The sequence below is a fragment of the Rhinolophus sinicus genome, chromosome 11, assembly GCF_057876585.1.
Source record: "Rhinolophus sinicus isolate RSI-liver-muscle chromosome 11, RSI-T2T, whole genome shotgun sequence".
In the NCBI taxonomy this organism is placed as follows: domain Eukaryota; kingdom Metazoa; phylum Chordata; class Mammalia; order Chiroptera; family Rhinolophidae; genus Rhinolophus; species Rhinolophus sinicus.
Genome location: NC_142511.1, coordinates 3,996,600 through 4,018,790, shown reverse-complemented (window position 1 = coordinate 4,018,790; position 22,191 = coordinate 3,996,600). Strand labels below are relative to the sequence as shown.

The window sequence follows — 22,191 nt, the reverse complement described above, 5'->3', positions numbered from 1 at the left end:
GATTGGAGGAGAAATGCACACGTGCAGATTGGTACAGGTAGAATTTAAGAGGCAGATTAAACAACTAAGTGGCGGTAACAGGTAGGCGTCTGGCTGAGAACACTCCCAGGGCAGAGGAGTGGTCCTTGATGGAAATACAAACTCGGGAGTCATCGGCATTTAGATGGTATTCAAGGTTAAGAGACTAGACTGGGTCATCAAGTCCGCGAGGGTAAATAAGAAGAGAAAAGCAGTGAGTACTCGGACACGCCAAAGGTTTGCTGTTTGGAGGCACGAGGTAGACTCAAGAAAGGGCACAGACCAGGCCTAGGGAGTGAAGGAGGAGGAAGAGCAGGAGCTGGCTGCCAAAGGAGCAGAGGACGGAGAACTGCCTGCTGGCTTGGGCCACCTGGAGGACCTCGGCGAGAGCCATCTCGGGGCGCCTGCGGCCGACAGCCAGATTGGATGAGGGTCAAGAGAGACGTGAAGCAGAGGACTTAGAAACACAGTCTAGACATTTCCTTGGTGTACAGTGCGAGACTGACACTTTCCGGGGCCCCTTGGCTCCAGGTCTGGCCCCATTTCAACATGTCCTCCAGGCTCCTTCCAGAAGAAGTACAGCTTAAGCCTCAAGAGCACAGGCTTCAGAAGTGACCGACCCAGGTTCCAAACCCTGGCTGTGTGTCTTCTCAGCTATGTGGCCGAGGCAGCTTTCTTAGCCTGGCTGAGACTTTTTAAAATGGGGGTATTCGTAGTACCCCCTGGGGAGCAGCAGTGTTTAATCTTTGATTAAATAAGATAATAAGTAGGGAGCGTTTATTCCATAGCTACTGTTGTTAGTATCTTTTGCAAAATGCCAATCTGATGGTCAGCGGCTCTTCCTGACCAGGGCCCTCCATCATACAGGTCCTAATTTCCTAGGCAGTCTGTCTCCTTCCCGTTTTACACCTGAGGAAGGCAACGGTGTTTGTAAGCCCTCAAACCCCTAGAGGGAGAAAAGCCAGATCTGCTTGTTCTCGCCTGGCTGGAGGTTAGGAGGTGCCATTCGCACGGACGTCCACTAGGGGGTGAGCGAGGAAAGAGGAAGGAGACGGGACCGACAGGAATGGCGTCTGTTGGTTAGCTCTACTGAAGTTGAACAGGCATCATAAAAGTGTCCCAAGTACTGTACTGATTGTGTGGTGTGTGCAGCTATCGGGGCCCCTCTATCAGGGAGAGCCAAGAGTTAGCCAAGTGTTTATAAAAAAGAGAGACAGAGATATGTAGAGAGGGAAAAAGAGGGAGGAAAGGGGGGAGGGAGGGAGGGAAGGAAGGAAAGAAGGAACGAAGGAAGGAAGGAAGGAAGGAAGGAAGGAAGGAAGGAAGGAAGGAAGGAAGGAAGGATTGGAGAATGGAAGAAGGAAGGAAAGAGCGAAGGAAGAAGGAGGAATGGGAGAATAACGACAATACCGTGCTGAGCAGCTCTGTTTCTCAGGGGAGGTGACAGAGGTCAGACTAAGACAGAGGTAAGGAAAGAGGAGCAAGAAGAGGTGGGGCAAGTGGGAGGGGGAAGGCGAGGAGGAGGATGTGAGAGTGGGTTAGAGAAACGAGACACAGCCAGCCTTTTGGGTGACACTGAGCACGGTCTCCCTGCAGCACAGCACACCCAGCCTTGGGCCAGGACCTGGAGGGAGACCCCTGGCGCCGAGTTGAGAGCTGAAGCTCCAGAAGAACTAGAGAAGGACAAGCAAAACCATGGTGAGCTTTCAGCCTAAACGATTTTCAGATGTTCCGCTAGAACCTCATCTTGGGACTGCAGGGGCAGGGGCCAGGGACAAGAAGCAACACATTTCATTTGCGGCTTTAAAGAAGCCAAGAGCAGTAATTGCTCAGTGCTCCTGGAATCTGTCCTTTCAGATGTGCTGACTTCTTGGCTTGTGTCTGGTGAGAGTCTTGAAGGACTATCAGGTGAACTTAGCACCTTTGCAACAAAACACTGCAGCTACCTGAGAAGTGATACACTTCAGATAATAGGGGTTTAAGGTGCAGAAAATCTGTGGTCTGGTCATCTGAGTTGCTCAAAATGTATTTCTTTTTAGTTGAAAAGAAAATGAACTGCTTTTCTTTACTGGTGTCTGTTTGGCTACCTAATTCTTTCAGGTATTTGAAGCATTGACCCCCTCGTAATGAAGGGTGAGATTTTACCACTAAACCTAGACATCAGTCATTTATTAAGCCACAATGCACACTCTAAAATAATATATACTAAGTAAACATCAAATCATTTGCTCTAACAGCTCAGCAGAAAAGTTGGTACAAAAAAATGACTGAAACGGAGAAAAAAACTCAGCCATAATGATCAGCAACTTGAGGCTAAGACATGAAAAAAAAAGTGTCAGTTTTGAGGCAAATTTAATGTTACTCTGTCATCCATGTCTGGGAAATCTATTACCTTGGCCAGGGTTAGTAAGCATATGTTTTGTTTTGAACTTTAAGAAAGTTGTAGGCGTCTCCTCAGGGTGCTGTAAATGTGTGATTGAAGGGTAGAGATCCAAGTATAATTTTGCATTTTATTTGCAGATACTTTCATGGAAATACCAGAGTGCTCAGAGGGTCTTCAGGCTGTGGGTATGGACAGTGCTCTGTTGTGGTACGTTCTGCCATTTATCGATTACTAAGCTTTCTTTTTTCTTTTCACTTGTTTCTTTTTCCTGAGTATCCACTAGGTATACATAGTCGCAGGGGAAATTATTAGGTAGGTAGCCGTTAATTCTAGCCTCTCTCTGAAGAACTCCTTTCTTCCTCTCACCTTTAGTACTTCCCCCCCGAAACCTCTAATGCCTGCCACACCCTTTGCGGCAGGATCCAAATGCTGATAAACCCACAAAGATTTTAGTTCTGAAGGGATAAGGTCAATTGGGAAATTCTGAAAAGGGAACTGACAACCTACACCAAATACTTAGCACAATGAGCTTCCCAGCACTCACGTAGTGTTGAGTAGTGCAAAGCATCAGTGGCGCTGCTTTGGTTCAGCTGGGAGCTCTGCCAGGGCAGGCCCTTTTCATGCGTTTTGATCCTGCTCCCATCGGTGTGACAAGTTTTATGTCTGATTCATGAAGACTATTCAGCAACTGCTTTGAACTTTCTTTCCCATTTCCTAAGTAAACTAGGGTGTTCTTTCTGGCTAGCTTGGCATTTCAGCTCTGGCCATGTTAACATGCTTTCCTCAGCCCTTCATACATTCCTTCCACCGTGGCTGCTTCACGCCACCTGGGACCCGTGTGCTCTTTTCATTCAACAAGTGTTTTCGGAGTCCCTGCAAGATGCCAAACACAGTTCTAGGCACTGAGGATACAGCAATGAGCAAATCAGTTTCCTCTCTCTTAGAACATTCTAGCTGGCCTGCTCCTTCAATGCTCTTCTCCAAGTGTTTATATTCTGGCATTCTTTACTCATGAGTCATATCTGTTTCACAGCTCTTTGTTCATTTTGGATGTGTTTAATTTGATCAAGATTAATTATATACTTTCTTTGCATCTGTTCATGCTTGTTCAGAATCCTTAGGAGATTGTAAACATCAGATGGGTTTTCTTTCGTAGTTCTCCATAGTATTTGCCCTACACAATGAAAACTCAGTAATTGGTGATGGCTGTGAAAATGTTTACCTTACGGTATGATAGTGTTTCACATAGATCATATTATGCTTAGAATGGCATGTATTATTATGGGGTCACTGTGTAATTACGTGCTTGTTTTGGTTTCTTCAAAGCCCTCATATTTGAAGCGCCAGTGTGATGATTAAATACCATCAATTGAGTATCTTTGTGTATAGATTGCGATCTAAATAAAGTTCATAATACTACATTATTTGGTTTTGCAGGTTATTCTTTTTTTTTATTATGCAGTTAGATATCTAAGGATTGGGCTGTGTACTGAGGCTTTCCCAGAAGCAGTTCTTTCTATGGTAAAATACTATCTTTTTTATATGAAAGCGATTATTTAACAATATGTCATTATTCCTGTCCTTACTTTACTTTTCTCTCAGAAACTTAAATGTTGACCTTCAGGGAAGTATCCTGAGATAAAAAGTAGACAGTACATCTTAGAGATATACGATATTATACTTAAATTCACTTTACATGATTGACAACCAGTAAGATACAGAAATATGAATTTCTAAAATACGTTGGTTACATTTCACTTGAAAGAATTCTTTCATGAAAATAAAGCCACCAAATTTGTCTGAAACAGAGCGATGCGCAAAAGTGTTCCTTATTCTGGTGAACAGTGATTAGGACTAGAAGATCTAACTTTGACTTCAAACCTGCAAGTGACTAGTCCTGTGATCCCCAAGGAGGTGACCTACATCCTTGAGGTGGCGGTTTCCTCATCCCTAAGCAGCACACTTAGCCTAGACTGCTCCCAGGCTTTTTTTTTTTTCCCCAGCTCTAACAGTGAGTCTGCATCATTCGCACTGATGTCTTTCAGATTTCTCTGCGTATCATGGAAGCAACGGCTGGACTTATCATTACTCTCAAAAAGTCATGAACTGGGCAAACGCTAGGAAGTTCTGCCAAGAAAAGTACACCGATTTAGTGGCCATACAAAACAAGGGGGAGATTGAGTATCTGAACAGGACGCTTCCCTTCAGCCGCACTTACTACTGGATAGGAATCCGGAAGGTAGGAGGGGTATGGACCTGGGTGGGAACCAACAAGTCTCTCACTGAAGAGGCGGAGAACTGGGGAGACGGGGAGCCCAACAACAAGAAGACCAAAGAGGACTGCGTGGAGATCTACATCAAGAGGGCCAGAGACTCAGGGAAGTGGAATGACGACGCCTGCCACAAACAGAAGGCCGCCCTCTGTTACACAGGTAGGGTGGCACCAGAAGGCCCGGCAGCTCGGGAAGGGCCAGCGTGGGCCAAGCCCAGGGGGACGCTGGGGGAGGAGAGCGGTTGTAGCACATTCTAAAGAAGTGCGATCCGCCAAGTAAGCTTCCGTCGTGTCACTAGGGAGCCTTTTTGCTGTGTGAGGCTGGTCCCAACACCTCAAACCTATACCCCATGAATCAGTTGATACCAAGATGCTAAGTGTACGTGGGAAGTAAGGAGAAGAAGTAGGCAGTCAGTGTCCCTGATAATAAGGCAGGCAAAGGGGAGCAGAGGGAGGGGACCCGCCAAGAGCTCAGGCTCGCGTCACCCCCATGTCCTCATTGGAAAGTAGAGGGCTGGGTGTCGCGTTTCCTTCTTGGCCTAATCATATCACTCTATATGATGGAAAATCGCAGTGTCTCATTACCTGGGCTGTATGAAAATGGCTGTCAAGTCTCTGACAACAGCGGCAAAACAGTCGGGATTTTTAGCAGTGAAATCTAGTAGTTTGGTCTCTTGTAAATCGGCCCCCCTATTCATTTAGCAAATTTGGACTTTTTAATCTTTCTAGCGTTGTTTCTATAAAGAAAGAGAGTGTGAAGCATACTGCAGAAAATGATTGGGGCCAGGCCCAATGACATTAAAAACAAAGTCATTGCAAGAGTTTCAGTGTAGGTCACCAAGTTTCCCCAAAATACTATAGAGTATTAGCACTGGTAAATTCATTATAAAAACAAATGTCTATGGCTAGATGGCCAGTATATTATGTAAATAAAATGTTAGCATATGGTTTGTATGCAGAAATGCTATGAATGTACAAAGCTTTCCTGTTTATTAAAATAGCCTCGGCCAAAAGAATGACCTGTATCTAAAGAAATGACTATGATCCTAAAAAGTAATCACATTAAAATAATTGATTTCTGATCCCCTTAAAGCGTCTTGTCAGCCCTTGTCATGCAGTGGCCACGGAGAATGTGTGGAAACCATCAATAATTACACCTGTAACTGCGATGTGGGGTACTATGGGCCCCAGTGTCAGTTCGGTAAGCCCCTTTCCTCTCTTTGTTTCTTCCTGTGTAAAATCAGAGGGGTTATTTGCAGATTATGGAAGTTCATCGGGACACAATGATACCAGCCATTCTGAGAAACGAGAAGTTTTGATCAGAAAGCTCTGCTTGCACAACATTACCTTTCCGTAAAGATTTCATAAGCCAGCACGAAGTTTCAATTCACTTCTCAATACGTCCTTCTGAGGCCATGCAGAATACAGCTGAGAGCGTTCAGATGATGAATCAGCCATGGTAGATTCCCGTGCCTGTGCAACTCCCAATCTAGTGCACTTGTTGGGTTTCTTAGCTCCCTAAAGTGTGAGGAAAACTAAGACACATACTGGTAGGAGACGAGTTACCCAGAAGGTAATCTAGCTTGCTTATGTCATCCTCCAAGTCCTACCAGGGCGAGGCCCAAAAGAAATGTTCACATAATGATACACAGTGCATATAGATCAGACATCTATAATAAGAAATCCAACCCCTGTCTCGGGGCTGGGTATTGTAGGGGATATAAAGGCAAGTCTATTATAGATTCTGCCCTAAAGTCTACTACAGATTTACAATTAACTCGTGGAAGTGTATAGGCTCATAACTTAGTTTGATGGAAAGCAAGATAAGCTGAAATAAGTTTGTGGAGACTGGAAATGGCCCAATGAAATAATCTGACCTTTACTTAACAATGGGGGGACACTTAACATCTTAGGACTTGCATCTAGCGCAATCATTCTAGAAGCAGTGCATACGATGGACAGGATAGCAAAAAGAGAGAAGATGGCGAGAATCATTAGAAGTCTATTGAAATCACTCAGGGTCATGGTGGTGGAAACAGAAAAGAAAAGAATATAAAAATTCAAAGACAAGGAGGCTTTTACCCAGTCAACTCACTACTGAAACTCAAATCCTTTGACTGATACTGGTTGAATTTCAAAACTATGTTTGAAGTATCTGGTGCGTAAAATAGAAAATTATGAGGAGGGGAAAAAAAAGCAACGTTTGTAAAGAATAAAGAATTAAAGCCAAAATAAATGTAAATGTCAACCCACTGGAACAGATCTCACTCACTTCACTTGGTTCCTGAGCCATGACTTGTACCCAATACTTTACCCTCACTCCATTCCTAAACTTTATTTTTGAATTCTTATATCACGGGCATGCCCATTTCACTCCTTTTTGACCATTTTTATCTTCTTTGTCTTGGCTATCACTCTTTCCTGGTTTTCTTTCTACCTGGGATCATTTGTCTTTGGATTTTTTCCATAGCCTCCAATCCAAGCGCATACACTACTGTTATTTCTTATTTATCTTCTGTCCATTGTTCTTTTGACTCTCTGTGCCCCCTTTGGTCAAACCTGCCAACTGTCGTGAAGTCACCCATCTATGTAAGCTTTGGACTGACAAATCTGTTTCCAGCCCTGAACTCCAAATATGCAAAGCATATCCTTTGGTGTGCCCACCTGACTGTAACATTGTTGTCCCCAGACAACTCTCCTTTTCGTATTCCTTATCTCTGTATGTGGTACCACCACTTATATGGGGCTCTGCCATGAAGCCTCTCCTACACTGATGCAAAGCAACACACTACTCATTTTTATAACTTACTGTTTCTTCAATCTGCCTACTTGTCAACTCTACTACCGTTGCCCTCATTAACTGCTCCCGAGAATATTGCCGTCATTTCTTAGCTGACTTCCACAGCTTGAAATTAGCTCCCCTCATACATTATTCAAACTATAGGCAGGTTGGTCACCTAAAAACAATCAAACAAACATCACATATATGTGACCATCCACCCTTTAATTTCTACCTATCGTTTGTCCTACAAGAGAAATCTGAACCCCTCAAGGCCTAGCGTAATGCTGATACCTACTAGATACTCCATCACATCAATGAAAAAAGAGAAAAGCATTTCATCTCAGCTCCTGTCTTTCTCCCTAATCTCTGCTCCCATCATTCCCCTGCCTCCTCTTTCCTTTTAGTATCATCAACATGCTTGTAGTTCTCCACGCTGACCAGATGTGCTTTGTATCTCAGCAACTTGCTTATGGTTTTCTCTCTGTGCACATGGCTAACACACCTGTTTATCTTTAAGACATAGTTCAGGAACCGTTTCTTTTGGAAAGCTTTCTGTGGACCCCAACACAGGCTAAGGGTCCCTACTTTTTGTTCCAATGACTCCACGCCTATTTCTTACTTATCCCACATTAGATGAAGTCAGCTATTTACTTGTCTGTCTCCCCTGGTAGACTGATAGCCACTTGAGATCTGTGAGTATCTTATTTATCATTGTATCTGTGAGATTGAGACTATGCCTGAAATATATTAGGCACTTCCCTGTGGGCATGGGTTGAATTGGACAATGCAATTTCCCTGAATTTGGACTGGGACTGTCTATGGCAAATATAAAAATTCTTCTAATTCCTTGGATCCATTCTTTATTGAAATCTTGAGACCAAGACCACAACGATGGCTCAAATTTGATAAGAAATAAGACCTGAGAGTTGCACTATTTGCCCAAATGGCATGGCGGGGCCTAAAAGGCAAAGACTGATGCTCAAACTTAATCTGATCCACTACACCACCAATCAGAGCAGGGAGATAGAGTTTCTGGAGAGGGCTGTCAAAGTCAGAAGAACTAAAGTTGTGGAACTGAGCTAGAGAGGGCGAAGACAGAATCGAGGCTGAGATGCTTCCTAAAGCTTTCATTTTCTCCTCTTGTAAAGAAGACTAATTATGGACACCTACTCTTTCTCCAAACTTCCTACTCCCAACACTCTAATATACTCAGGGGCTCCTATTTGGCCATAGTTTCCAAACTGTGCTGGTCATTCCCACTTACACCTATCAAGGTGTAAACATTCTCTCCCCAGACAATGCCAAAGATAACAAAACTAGCTAACGTTTGATTAAGACTGCTTATGAGCCAGGCCCTATTCTAAGTCCTTGACTTGTATGAAAATCATTTCATTCCCACACAACTCTAGGAAGTTAATACAATTATCCTATTCCTCTTTTATGGATGAAGAAACTGAACCTGAAGGGGTTAAGTCACCTTGCTTAAAGGCACTTGGTTGTCAAGTGGCAGAGCTAGGATTCAAACCCAGTCACCAGGTCCTCTTAACGTGACCCGATGCTGTTTCTTTTCTTATTGCAGTGTTTGAGTGTGAGCCTTTGCAGGCCCCTGAGCTGGGTACCATGGCCTGTATCCACCCTTTGGGAAACTTCAGCTACAGCTCACAGTGCACCTTCAATTGCTCTGAGGGAACAGACATAATTGGGGGTGAACAAACCACCACCTGTGGAGCATTTGGAATGTGGTCATCTCTAAAACCAACCTGTCAAGGTGAATAATTGTTCCAGCTAGAGGCTTTGTCAGGGCAGTCCTGGGTGTACAAAGTGAGAAAATGCAGTAGTGTCTAGCTAAGAAGTCTGTATCCTCTTCTGGAGCATAATTTAATCATAGATTATACTGTGATGTTTTTCAGAGGGGTTATCGTTACTAAAATTAAAAAAAAAAACCACAAACAAAAAATAACAGCCAAATACCTCTGAAGCCACCTCACAGTTTGCACGAAATCTTCAGCCGTCGGTGTGGTTACACTGATTTCCCCCCCTTCTCATTGCCAGGGTATAAATAATCACTGTTGCTTGAACCTCAGTTAAATTTTGGTTGTTCTCTCCTGTCAATCACACCTATTTTATGTGGTGTCGTACTTAACACCAACCAATTTCCTTCTCAGAGGGTACAGGTCTTTTTTTGGTTTTATTTGCTTATTCGTGGAATCATCTTTTACTTTTTCTCCTCCATGAACTCTCAGGAGAATCACAACTGTTGTGAAGAACAAAAAAACACAATTTCTTGATCTTTTTTACATTTGAAATATGGGGGACTTTTTAACTGTCAAGGAGATTATCCCCAGACAGGAGATGACTGGTGGTGTCTGAACTTGTGACGTTTTCGTTACATTTTCTACATTTGTGCTTCTGACTCCCTACGTGGTTTAATTCGCAGAACTGTCAAAATCATTTATTGACATCATAGCACTAAACCGACCAACCTGCTGAATTTTACAAAAGTTGAGGGACTTGCCCCAGTGAATTGGGATGTTTTTGCCAATTACTTGGGTGGACTTGAGGACAGGTGAAAGGGTGGAAATGCCCTAAAGTTACTATGGAGAATATTCCATAAGAGCTCTTGAAGCAAAGGCCATGTAGTCGGGTACTTCTAGCAGAGTTGGAGAGTGACCAGGGCTGAGGGAGCCCCTTGGAGGACCCAACCCCTTTCTTCTCCCCACCTCCCACCCCCAAAGGCTTTCAGTGCTCTCCTGGGTTCAACCCTGACTCACCACTCTGCATCCTTCTCCAAAAAAAATTAAGTCTGGAAACATTACCAGAGGCAATTTCTCGATTAGAAATGTCTAGATTTCTGCGGATGGTTCCACAGTTGAGTCAGGCAACTTTGGCTAAAAACCTTTGGTCCAGGGAGGAACCCTCCTCAGCAATACTGATTTTTCCTCTTTCATTGAAGTGATTTCAACGTGTAAGCTCCTAACAGCACCCGATTTGGGGACCATGACCTGCAGTCACCCCCTGGCCGAATTCAGCTTTACCTCCACGTGCACCTTCAACTGCTCAGAAGGCACTCAGTTGATTGGGGAGCCGGAAACGATCTGTGGATCAAATGGAATCTGGACGAGCCCTAGTCCAATATGTCAAAGTGAGTGAGTTGCCCCAACATGGTGAAGACTTTAAAGATGGAACAGGTTGTGGGGAAGGATATATTGAGCCTTTACATTTTATTTTGCTAAATGTATGTGGCTTCAAAATAAATGTCTACGCATTAATTTAACATAAAATCCTTGGCTAGTCTTGCCTCTTCCTTCAATGACTGCCATTTCTTTTTTCAGCCAATTTGCAACTTCTCCTATCTTAGTCCTTAATTAACATCTAAGCCCACTGTCTCTATCGACTGATCTGTTATCCATTCTTCTATTCCAGTACAATCGCACTTCTCAGTTCGTCCATTCAAATGTTGCTACAAAGGTCACCAATGACCACCTAATTCCCCAAGCAGTGGCCACTTCTCAATGAGCACTAAGCCAGTGCCTCCCAAATCTGTCTGTACATAAGAATGACTGTGTCTCCCCCATCTCTCTGTATCATCCACTTGACATGGTACCTGGCAATAGATGCTACATAAGTGCACGTTAAATTAGCATGTGAAAGAATAGTAAGCCATCTGCCCCTGAGACCATCTGCACCAATGACAAAAGTCTTTAAATGGTAGGGTTCATGGAAGTGATTGGAGAAGTTGGTCTTTGTGTGGCCAGGGCCAGGAAGTGGGGTAGGGGACCAGGACGAAGTATGGGGTCTTTCGCGGAGGACTATGTATCAGGCCTGTGGGACCTTTCCTTTTATGGCTGGACTAGTGTGCATTTCCTCATCGTCAGGCAGCCAATAGGTGCCCTCTCCTTGGATCCTCTGGGAACTTGAGCCTCCTTTCCATTATATATTAGGGCACGGGGACAGAAGCACTTTGAAAGGGCTCGTCCAAGCAATGTGAGGAACAAGAGACACAGTCACACCGGGTGCCAATATGCAAAAGGAAGGTCTTTAATTAGTGACATGACAAGATGGATATTTTTTGTTATCGGTATTTTTTCAGTAAGGCTTCCAAATGAACTTAGCGCACACTTACAAGAGGATATACAGATATATCCTTTTACTTATTTGTGAAGGAAGTGGAGGGAGTGGTAGGACTACATCATTTGAAAGACAGATTAGGGTAGGTTCTTGGCATGTAAACATCAAGCGCATATGTTTGCACAGATGCTTCAAAGTAAAAGCACCGATGGTTTCCTTTGACTGGTAAGTTACCTGGTTCAGATCACAGGCTTTCCTTTTCCTGAGGTCACATCAGACTTTTTAGCTCTCCTCAGTTTTTAGAGTCCCAAAGCCACAGAGCTAAATACAATGATGGTGCTTCTTGCCAATGCTTTTCGGTCCATCTCCCAGGAATTCCACTAATCACAAACCTTGGAATTGAGATTGCACAGGCTTTGGGCTAGGAAAGCTGGCCCAGTACTTTGCCTCAGACTCATCCTGGGTCTCCCCCTGCCAGTTTCCTCACCTGTCAGATGGCATCAAATGGGCTATGACTGGGAGACGTAAGGCGGGAAAAAGCCTAATACTGTGAGATGGAACTAAGGACATAATGCTCGTCGCCTCCCGCCATTCACCTTCTGATTTCTCTTTCAGAATTGGACAGGAGTTTCTCGATGATCAAGGAAGGTGATTACAACCCCCTCTTCATTCCAGTGGCAGTCATGGTTACTGCATTCTCGGGGCTGGCGTTTATCATTTGGCTGGCAAGGCGATTGAAAAAAGGTATGTAAGTTCACCTTCATGTGCAAAGAATACAACGTTAAAGAGAAAACAATACAAACAGCCACAGGAAATTAAGTATGATAGCTTTGATGGAGGCAGGATGCTGTGCTCTGTGTTCTGTAGACATCAGTCCCTGGAGATGGGAGAAGCAGCCCAATATGTACTTGCATTAAAACATGTTGGCCGTGATTGAATTCTGAACAAAAGGAGGCATGATGTCTGTCCCCTAGGAGCCTTCAATTTCAGGGCCACAATCCCAGTAGGAAGTGAATCTCATGTCCGCGAATGTGTTCAAGACACCACGTCACGGGCCGCATACGTGTCTGGCTCCTGACATGGGGCTGCACTATCCCTGGGGGAAATCCCCCCATTTTCTGCCCAGTGTCTATTCCCCAGGGGCACAGCGCTCACCAGAGGCACGGCACACTCCCACTTCCCCTCCACACTGGATGGGAGAGGAGAGGGGAATGAGGAGGGCCGCCTGGAGACCCAGTGCCTGCTGCCTAGAAGAGCAGATGGGACACCCGAGAAGAGCAGCAGCGTCACTGCCGTCACCTCCCCCGAGTGTGTCCAAAGCCTAAAGTGTGACCACCTGCTGGTTACAGGCCCACAGTCTGCGCAGACCTGGGGTGTGTGCAGCCACAGTAACCAAAATCACCAGGCAGGAACATTCAAGACCATGAAAGTCATGGGCATTCAGCAGCTTTTAATACATTCCTGCTTCAAGTTCGGGGCCATCATCGATGACCTCCGAACAGCTGCTTACCAACTGCTCTGTGCTATCTTTCTGCACCCCCGCCCCCATCCTCACTGACAATTGTGGGAGGATTAGCCACCAGTCCCTACTGGGCTTCTTCTGTGACCTGCTCTTTCATCCCAAATGTAAGAATAAGGGAACTAGATTCATTTTCTAACCAACCCAGAAAGACAGTGGAAAGGGGCACCCCAGATGTGCAAGACTTCATGAGCTGCAACCTAGGGGCACTGGACAGTTCAAACGTCTGTGTTCCTGCGGTTAGAAACTGCTCAGATCGGATCCCATCAGCTTAGAGTACCAAACTAAGTACCTAAGCATGGCACTAAAGCAAAGGGAAAATGAGAGTTTTCCCCCACTCCTGATTCTCATTTCCACAGGGACTTCAGACCTAATTTCAGTCCTTTCAGTCCTGCTTTGGGCGGTGGTGGCTGAACGGAGGGGTGGAGGACACACGGCCCTCTGGATAAGGGGGCTGGGAGTTATCTAAAGAACCTTTTAGGACTTTGGCGCTGAGTCACCTGCCTAAGGAGGATATTGATTCCTAAATTCCCAAATCTGTTAATAAGTGTTAGTAGATCAACAGAACAGAATGGCAGCGTTGTGTATTTGGTGAGGGGTGAGCTGGCGGAGGCTGTTTGGTAAGCAGGGGTGAGAAAAGCAGTGGAGTTGTTTTTACATTTTTTTACCCTGGAGTCATTTCTGTACAAGATCTCAAACTGATAACTTGAAAACTGTGTGCCCCTGCTGTGGGAATCAGTGTGGGGCAAACAGGAAACAGATAACGGGCAGTTAGGCTAGTTACAGTTATGCCAACAGAGAGAAGAGAAGCCCCAAAACAGTCAGACTTTGGGGCAAAGTCAGGGTATCTTTAACGTAATGTTTAAATTGTCTTCATTTGTGAAACCTCGTCTGATAGCTCCGACTTTCAAGTGACTTTGTCTCCCAAAACTTTTAGTTGTAAGTTAGTTGAAACAAAGCATATTTTCAGATGAGGGGTAGGTTCTCAGGTTAAACCCCTAGAAAATTTCTGACAGAATGGACCTGATGGATTTACAAGAATAAAAGTCAAAAGCAATAAATCTGGATGTGTACAGTACTCAGGGACTCTGAGGGCTTTATAGGCTTTGGGGGTTCAGAAAGCTGGAAAAGAGGGACAGGTGAATATTTAGGGCACAGCAACCGATGTAATGACCATAATCTGGCCCCCTGTCCTGTCCTCAGATGGACCTTCTGAACCCACACTAGCCCCGCCCCACTTGTCTTGCTGTCCAGACTTTCGCTCGTTTCTTCTGACACAGGCAGAGGGGTGGGCTTCAGAGACACGCTCCCCTGTGCACAGGCTTGTCTAGAAACTCTTTTTTTCCCTTGGCACCATCATTCTCTGATTAGTTATCATTGGCCCTGTTTGGTAAATGAGGAAAATGAGGCAATGATGTTTTAAGCCAAATCTCAAGTCTCCCATCAGCAGGGGCCATCTAGATGTGCCCCCTAAAACCACTGGTCTTCAGGTTAACGAGGCTCTATTTCTTTTCCCATGATTGGAAGACTTTTCTACCTGAACCAACTCACAGGTTAGAACAGGGCACGAAACTGAACATGTGCCCTCTGAGTTCCCTTTTCTTCAGAAAGAAACTCAGTAGGAACAGACTCTTGCTCACATATTGTTATGTGTTTAATTGGTCCTAAAAGAAAAATATATATGAAGATAAATAAACAGAATCTGAAATTAATTCAGATTTAATTCTCTCTGCTGAAGTATATTTGGTCCATGTCAAGGGCAGGCTGAATTTGGGAAGAAATATTTAAACTAGTAATTGCTAATATTTTAAAGGTTTAAGATAGTAATTGAACACTGTCTAAGCTCTAGACTCTGGACTAAATACTTTGAACACATTTTGTTTTATCAACTCAATGAAGAAGAGATCATTTCACGGCCCTTTCAAAGATGAAGAAATTGTGGCTTAGGGGGGATAAGTAGCTATTCAAAGACATACTACCGGTAGCAAAATAGGACTTGCACCCATATTGGATGATTCTAGAGGTCCAGTTTATAGCCACTGAAATATACTGCTCTCCAGTGATTTTTTTCTCCTCAAAAAGCTTTTCTTGCTTTTATTTCCCCTGGAGCCCAACTGTCCAGTTCATTTATCTACTTATTTATACTCTGCTTTTTTTTTCAAAAAAAAAAAAGTAAGGTCATTTACAAAAATGCATTCAACAGAGCAAGTTAAATTTAGTTAAAAAGAAAAAGAAGGCTAAAATTTAGGGTACAAAAAAAGGTTGGAACCAGGGGTGAAGTCAGAACACAAAAATGTGTGTCACAAAGTCCTATGCCCTTGATAAAAGAAGGTCTCGGGTCAGGCTTGGAGTTTCCTTGCAGCCAGTTAAAGAAGGACGCGTAACCAGCTGTGCTTGTCACTGTGTTTGTAAGATAAAAACACGTCAGTTTCTCAGAGAAGGTGTGTAACTCCTACCACTGAGAACTGAGTCACATTTCTCCTGTGGAATCTCAGAGAAGAGGGTGTGAGACGGGATGACACGTGTTCTTACAGTATCAGCAGTGCAGTGTCCTAGGGAAGAATCTGCAGGTGGAAAGCGACGGCAGCTCAGGAAGGGATGCACACGGGAGTGGGTCCCGTAGGTCTGATGGTCGGCAACTCAAGCCCATCTGCACCAACAAGGCCTGTTCCATCAGGTACTTGCCACTGTTTGAATTGGAACCTCAACCCCTGCGACGCAGATGGGCGCCACCGAACAAATGCAGAATACACTTCAGACGACAGTTTTGAGGAGGGGAATCTCGTTTTACTCTTAAAAAAAATTGACATTGTCCTCTTTTGCTGATGTTGTTTTTCTATTTCTTCTATTTTTAGGCAAAAAGTCTCAGAAAAGGTAAGTTTTATCAGCGAGGAGTTTCTACATCTGTTGGTGTCTTCTCTGCCTTCCTTAAGATACATCCTGTTAGAGTCAGACACATGAACTCATGAGTGGTTATTTACATGAGGTCTCATTCAAATGAAGTTTCCAGATAAAGTGATCAATTGACTAGCCTCCCTTAAAAAGCTGTTGGTTTTTTTTTTTTTTTGGAAGAAGTGAAGCTGAATGAATGAATGGATGGATGAATGAATGAATGCCTTATTAGGAAAGGGCAGTTAGGTAAAGGCAGCTTTTTCTGATTTTTCCTTGTCCTGGCTCAACGTGAGGACAATACTAAATACAATATCCAGGAGACATCCAATTCAGCAAACATTTATTGGGGAACTGATGAATCCCAGGGTTTAAGAAGAAGGTAGCGCTCCAGCCCCCAGACCCTCGATGGCTACTGCTCTGATAAGCCCTGACCTCTGTAGCCTCCCTAAAGAGGCAAGTTTTTAGTTTGGTCTTGAACCGCAGATTTCTTCAATTGTAGGAACACATACTGAGAAGAGATGCAGACGTGTGAAAATGCACGGCCCATCTCACAGAAATGAAGGTGACAAAACATTTCTCAGTATGAGGGGCTTGGTGACTTGCTCTGCAATGTTAGGAAGGAGCGTAGAAGTAGAAAGAACTATGAAGATGAGGCTTTGGTGACATATGAAGGACCCAGCTAGACACGGAACTCCTTTTAATGTGCTGGAAATGAAGCAAGATGGTCCCTGAGGAGGTTGGTTGCTCATTCAGACAAGCATCCTAGAAACCACAAATGGTTACTGAGAAGTTCTTAGTTCAGTGGGCTGTGCCCAGAGTGCAAAAGCGGTTAGACATGAGGCAGCAGAGGCCAGATCATAGAATAATCTAGAAGCCATAGTAAAGAAAATGATGGACTTCTCCTGAGGTCCTGGGGGGATCACCACAGAGATTTAAGCAGGTGAGTGTCATGCTGGAATTTGCATCTTGAGGACCTTTGCATCTGATCTATTAGGATCTCTCTACCAAACATGGGAAGTGGATGAGCTTGGAGGCAAAGAACTGTGTTGGAGGAATTTGCAGTTACGTGTATTAGGGTAAAGCTGATGGCGCCTGTCTAGAGAAATGGCAGTGAAGATGCGTTCGTGACATAAGAGGAGGTAGAATTCATTGACTATGGTTAATAGCTAAGAGGGAGAGAGAAGAATCAAAGAAGTTGCTGCCATCCTGACGAGGGAACTGATGGCACCGTGCAACTGTACTACACGGTGCTGTTTACTGAGCAGGGAACACAAAAGCATCGTGGAGCTCATGGGTTCAGTTTTGTACCTGCTGAGCTTTAGGCGCCCACGGCCCACTTGTTCCGCCTTGGGGCAGGAGAAGTGGATTTCGGGCTTGAGGTACCTGCCATCTCAGGAGCAGATGTGACCGTCCAGGCCGAGTGTGCAGTGTGAGAGTGAAGGAGGATGTGGGAAAGAGGGCGCGGACCAGTGGGACATCAGTACTGAACAAGTCAGCTAAGGAAAGGAGACTCGCGTTAGGAGGACGAGGAGGAGAGCAGGGCAAGGAGGAAAGGGAAGTCTTTCCAAATGCTGCCAGAAGCAGTAAGAGGCTCAGAATCTGACTCTCCTGTGGAAGGTGCCATTAAGACACCGCCTTTGCTTCTCTCTCTTCGGTGTTGAGGTTGTGAAAGAAGTCCCACCGCCAGGGGACGATGCAAAGAGGGGGTGAGAAAATAGAGGCAGAACATACAAGCTATCTCTTTGCAAGAGCTTGGCTAGAAGGAGATGAGAGAGTTGGGGATAACTGGCCGGGGACCTGGGGTCAGTGGGGGTCCTTTCTGTCTCTGTCATGGCCCTGTTTTCCATTCGACAGCGTAGATGGGGACCCAGACCCTTCTCGGGCTGGCCTCCTTATCTCTGTGGGCAGGAAATCCACAAGATGGAAAGCCTTCTTTCATGCTCACACCCACTGAGTGAAAGTTTTTCTGGCACATTCTACCCAGAGCTGTTTTCTGGCCACAGGAACCACCGGTGTTTTAATTACCACTAGATGGAAGCAGATCAATTCAACTTTGTAGCTGTCCTGGGGGACAGTTAGACATGCTGTCAGGAAGAAGAGTATTAGCATTCAGTTAATTTCTAGAGTAAACTAATTGCCACACCAAGTTGAATGGTTCATTGATTTGTACAATGACTCCACCAACAGTTGTTTCTTGAACACCCCTGTGTAGGAACAAGGCTAAGTTGGACTGAGACCAAGACGGGTAAATCCTTGTCCCAGACCTAAGGGAGATTGTCTAGTTAGGGAGCTGAGAGAGAAATGTAGGGGGAAAAAATCAGAAAAATATAAGGCAGAATATGCCTTTGAATTCTGTATTGAAGAAAAGACTCCTTCAAGACAGACGACATTTGATGATCACAGAAAATCGTAGAACCAGGGTAGAACCTGGGTTGGTTTTGAAGGATGGATAGGACTTAGGTGTGTGGAGAGAAGGAGGGAAACAGTCCAGAGGGAGACAAGGTGGCTGGAATGGCAGTGGGACTACGAAAGCATGTTAAGGGGCCAGTGGGTACAAGAGCCAGGAGCCCAAGGTTTTCCTGAGGAGCCGTGCCCAGGAGGTGAAGGGAACCATCAACACAGGTCCTTAATGCTCCACCAGGTGTTCTAGAAGGACCTACCAAAGAAGAACTATTTGCCCAGCTGCCTTGGGATATCTCTCATTTATTGACCAAGGTGACTTTAATTCATAGAATCATAGAATTTTAGGTCTGGAAAGGATTTTGGTGGACACAGCATTCCAACTCTTGATAACTGAGCTAATTGAATAACTTCCCTCAAGGCCCTGAGCTAGTGACAGAGTTAGTTACAATAATAATACAATTTATCGAACGTGCTATACCCTGTTCTGAGTGTTTTACAGGCCCGAAATCATTAAATATTGCCCGCAAGTCTGTGTGGGCAGGGAGTACCCATTTTGCAGGTAAAGGAACAGAGAAATGCAAGAGCTAGCCCGAGGTCACTGAATAAATGGCAAAGCTTAGATTTGTACCCGCCTAGATCCAAAGGTCATGCTGTTAACCTTCATGCTTCTAGAACTCAGGACTCTTGTCTCCCAGGAGAGAGTTGGAAGTCCCAGATACCCTCCTCCTCCAGTAATGTCGTTGTTTTTTTTCACACTGAAACCAGTGTGTGATGGCACTGAGAAAGGGTGGGGTGGAAGAAGTAGGGCAGGTTTCTAGAACAAGTCAAAAGTAAAATGAACAGTCGCGCCCTGAACACCATTATATCAATGTTTTCAATGCCCTTGAGTTGACGTTCATAGTCCTTGGTGCTCAGTCTTATTAGCTTTTGGTTGGTGAATGACAAACTCCGAGGGCATTTGTGGTTTCAATTCTTGCTGGGTTATTTTGACTCTTCTGCAAACTGGTTCTGTTTATCACCTCATTTGGTTTCTAGTGTCTAAATTCTGCCTGGGTAAAAGCTACACCCAACACACACAGGAAGGCACGATGCCAACCTCAGAGGAGGGTCTATGTGAAATTCTGTTTTCAGAAACATTTTTATCTCTGAATTGGCAAGCATGTTTGCAGCTGCGGAACTGTGGTTTGCTCTGGCAGTTCACCATGAGAACAGTCTCAGAATCTGATTCTCCTGTGAAACGTGCTATCAAGACACATGGCATTTGGTTGTCTCCATCCTTTCTAAGAATGAGACCACTGTTTCACACACACACACACACACACACACACACACACACACACACACACAAAGTGTTTTTTATTTCATGAAACTAAATTTGTCATACCCTCCAGAATCAGGCCTTGAGAACCACTACCATAGCTTCCGTGGATCTTGATTGTCTCTGATTTTCTCCTTCCACTTGACCTGTCTTCTACTTCCCTGACTTTCCGCTGTTCAAAAGGCCCTCCTGCTCATTAAATCTGAAGACCAAGCCTGTGATGCAGACATTGCTCCACGTATGCTCTGTGCAGCAGCCCTAAAGCATCACCAGGGAGCTCATTAGACATGGGTGGCCCCAGGCCCCACCCAAACCCTCTGAGTCAGAGCCTGCATTTCAACACCTCCTCTGGGTGGGGGGCACCTGACAGTGAGAGGAGGGCTGCTCTGGGGTTCTGTCCCTCATTCCGCTGCCTCAGGGTGTGCCCTGCATGTCACCTCACCCACTGAAGATAGTTGCTTTCCTTCTCACCTTGAGTAGATATGCACCTTTCCTCCCCACACTTTAATTTTGGCAATTGTTAAGCTCCTTTGTTTCACTTCTGTTCTCTTGTTTTTCATTCAGCATGAACGATCCGTATTAAACCATCGTCCGTGAAAGAAAATTCTCGGGAGCCTAAAGCATCACTGGATCCTTCTAACTCCCCATGAGAAGTTCTGCAACGCACGCTGTGGTGTCTCCTCCCCTGAGATGACGTGCATCTCTTTCGGGCATCTGAAAAGATTTCTCCGCTCCCGTTGCGTCCCTCACCCACTCCCACCCCCAGCCCGCAGTTATGTCTGGCATAGCTCAGTGTTGCATTCTCTTTTCCGTGCATAAACAAGACCCCAGGGGAAAAGGCATACTGTGGGATGTAAAAGCATCCGATTTCCCTCTCTTGACTCTTGTTTCCAGGTTCAATGCAATGCTGTACCTGATGACACATACTTCTAAACACAGTGAAGATTTGATACACATGCGCCCACAAATGCAGCTGTGTTGCAGATCACATTTGAACTCCTGGCTATCCAGTACACTGTGTGTGTGTGTGTGTGGGGGTACATTCTTACAGGAAGTTCATAAAATTGATGTCATCCTGCCTTCCAAGTCCAGCAAAGTAATGGAGCTCTGCTCCAAACAGGAAAAGTCCTATTTGCACTGTAGCCCCACCTTCTGTAAATGGGGGGCGTCCTATTTCACCTCCTCCAGCCTCCCCACCTCCTTTGGTCCACTCCTCTTGTCAGTTGGCTGACTTCCACACACAGCATCTCGTGAGCACCAAACAGAAGGAGCGAGGAGAAAAGACAGCCGGCATTGCTTTCTTTCTTTCTTTTTTTTGAATTTGGGGTTTGTTGTCTCTTTTTATTAGGTCCACCCAGAGTTTTTTTGAATTCAATGTTTCTTTTATAACCACTGCATTGTTAATAAAGAAACAGCATCACCAGAACGCCAGCTGCAGGCAACATCTCTTTGATGTCCTACAGAGAGACAAGGAGAAAGAAGTGCCTTCCCTCGAGCGGAAGGCCCCCCCTCCCTGCCCCCAATTCTCTTGTCCATCTGTCTAGATTCCATCTATTCTTTAAGATTCATCTCAGGCCTCCCCACCCTCACCACTTCTTTCACAACTCGTCTGTCACTAGTCTGACTCAGGGCAGTCTCCCCTTCCTGGCTTCCTACTGCAAGGTTTTTGAACTTAAGTACGGGGTTTTTTTTTTTTAATGTTACCTAGTTTGTCATTTAAAAAATTGTCATGTATATTGCCTCCCCAATGAAGTTCTACCCTCCCTGAGCGCAGAGATTGTGCCACACCCTGGTGTCCCGTGCATTACTTGACATTCAATAAATGTGTATTCAAATAAACGAGGAACAGTATCCCGTGCACTGTTGATGTAAGTTGCAGCAAACGTTCTCTCTCCATGGTGTGTGATGACCTGAACAGACACTCATCTAAAGTCAAGGGCTGAATTCCTAGAACACAATAGGGCCCTATGCAAACCTAGTCGGAAATACGTCCGTGTCCCATGGCCAGTACAACTTCCAGACACATTTGCACATGCTACGGGAACGACTTTTTTGTGATGATTACATTTTCCTTTCTCCAAGCCATCTCAGATTCTGCATTACAACAAGGGCTGTTGCCAAAGAGTCTCCATGTTTCGCACTGTAAGTCTGGGCTGTGCCGCTGACACTCACGTGGCTTAGGACACACCGACCGAGTATCCAATGTACAACTGCCTAGACTCATGGGGCACCCTGATGGCGACGGCTTGTTTCCTACACATCAGGATACAAACAACCAAAGTGGAGGCTCCTTCCCGGAAGTAAGATGTGTATATATTTTAAAACACAGTGCCAAGTTCAAGTCCTACAGCTACTATGTGATCCTAGGAATTATGTCATATGACATCCCGTAAAGAAAGAGAAAGAAAGAAAGAAAGAAAGAAAGAAAGAAAGAAAGAAAGAAAGAAAGAAAGAAAGAAAGAAAGAAAGAAAGAAAGAAAGAGAAGGAAGGAAGGAAGGAAGGAAGATTCACAAGAAAACTTTTGCCAAAGAGCTT

At 44.8% G+C, this 22,191-nt stretch overlaps 2 protein-coding genes across 7 annotated transcripts in view; one reads left to right on the top strand and one right to left on the bottom strand.

Annotated features, from left to right (window-relative positions):
• Window positions 1–22,191, bottom strand: part of FIRRM (FIGNL1 interacting regulator of recombination and mitosis) — a 236,730-nt gene that overhangs the window by 82,174 nt on the left and 132,365 nt on the right. The gene's annotated exons all lie outside the window — the stretch shown is intronic.
• On the top strand, window positions 1,357–21,501 carry SELL (selectin L). 3 transcript variants are annotated; one of them, XM_019747435.3, is made up of 10 exons: window positions 1,357–1,484; window positions 1,615–1,716; window positions 2,539–2,608; window positions 4,447–4,833; window positions 5,767–5,874; window positions 9,035–9,223; window positions 10,409–10,597; window positions 12,139–12,267; window positions 15,898–15,916; window positions 20,220–21,501. In XM_019747435.3, the coding sequence occupies exons 2-10, from the start codon at window positions 1,714–1,716 to the stop codon at window positions 20,236–20,238; spliced, it is 1,113 nt and encodes a 370-aa protein (XP_019602994.3). In that variant the 5' UTR covers window positions 1,357–1,484; window positions 1,615–1,713; the 3' UTR covers window positions 20,239–21,501. The 3 variants fall into 3 exon arrangements, with proteins under 3 accessions (XP_019602994.3, XP_088657681.1, XP_074178209.2); XM_088801555.1 differs by lacking the exon at window positions 1,357–1,484 and having other exon boundaries at window positions 1,556–1,716; XM_074322108.2 differs by lacking the exons at window positions 1,357–1,484; window positions 1,615–1,716 and adding an exon at window positions 3,839–3,922.

Coding starts and splice junctions, on each gene's coding strand:
- SELL (XM_019747435.3), top strand. Junction 9,224..10,408: donor TCTAAAACCAACCTGTCAAG/GTGAATAATTGT, acceptor CTTTCATTGAAG/TGATTTCAACGTGTAAGCTC. Junction 10,598..12,138: donor CCCTAGTCCAATATGTCAAA/GTGAGTGAGTTG, acceptor TTTCTCTTTCAG/AATTGGACAGGAGTTTCTCG.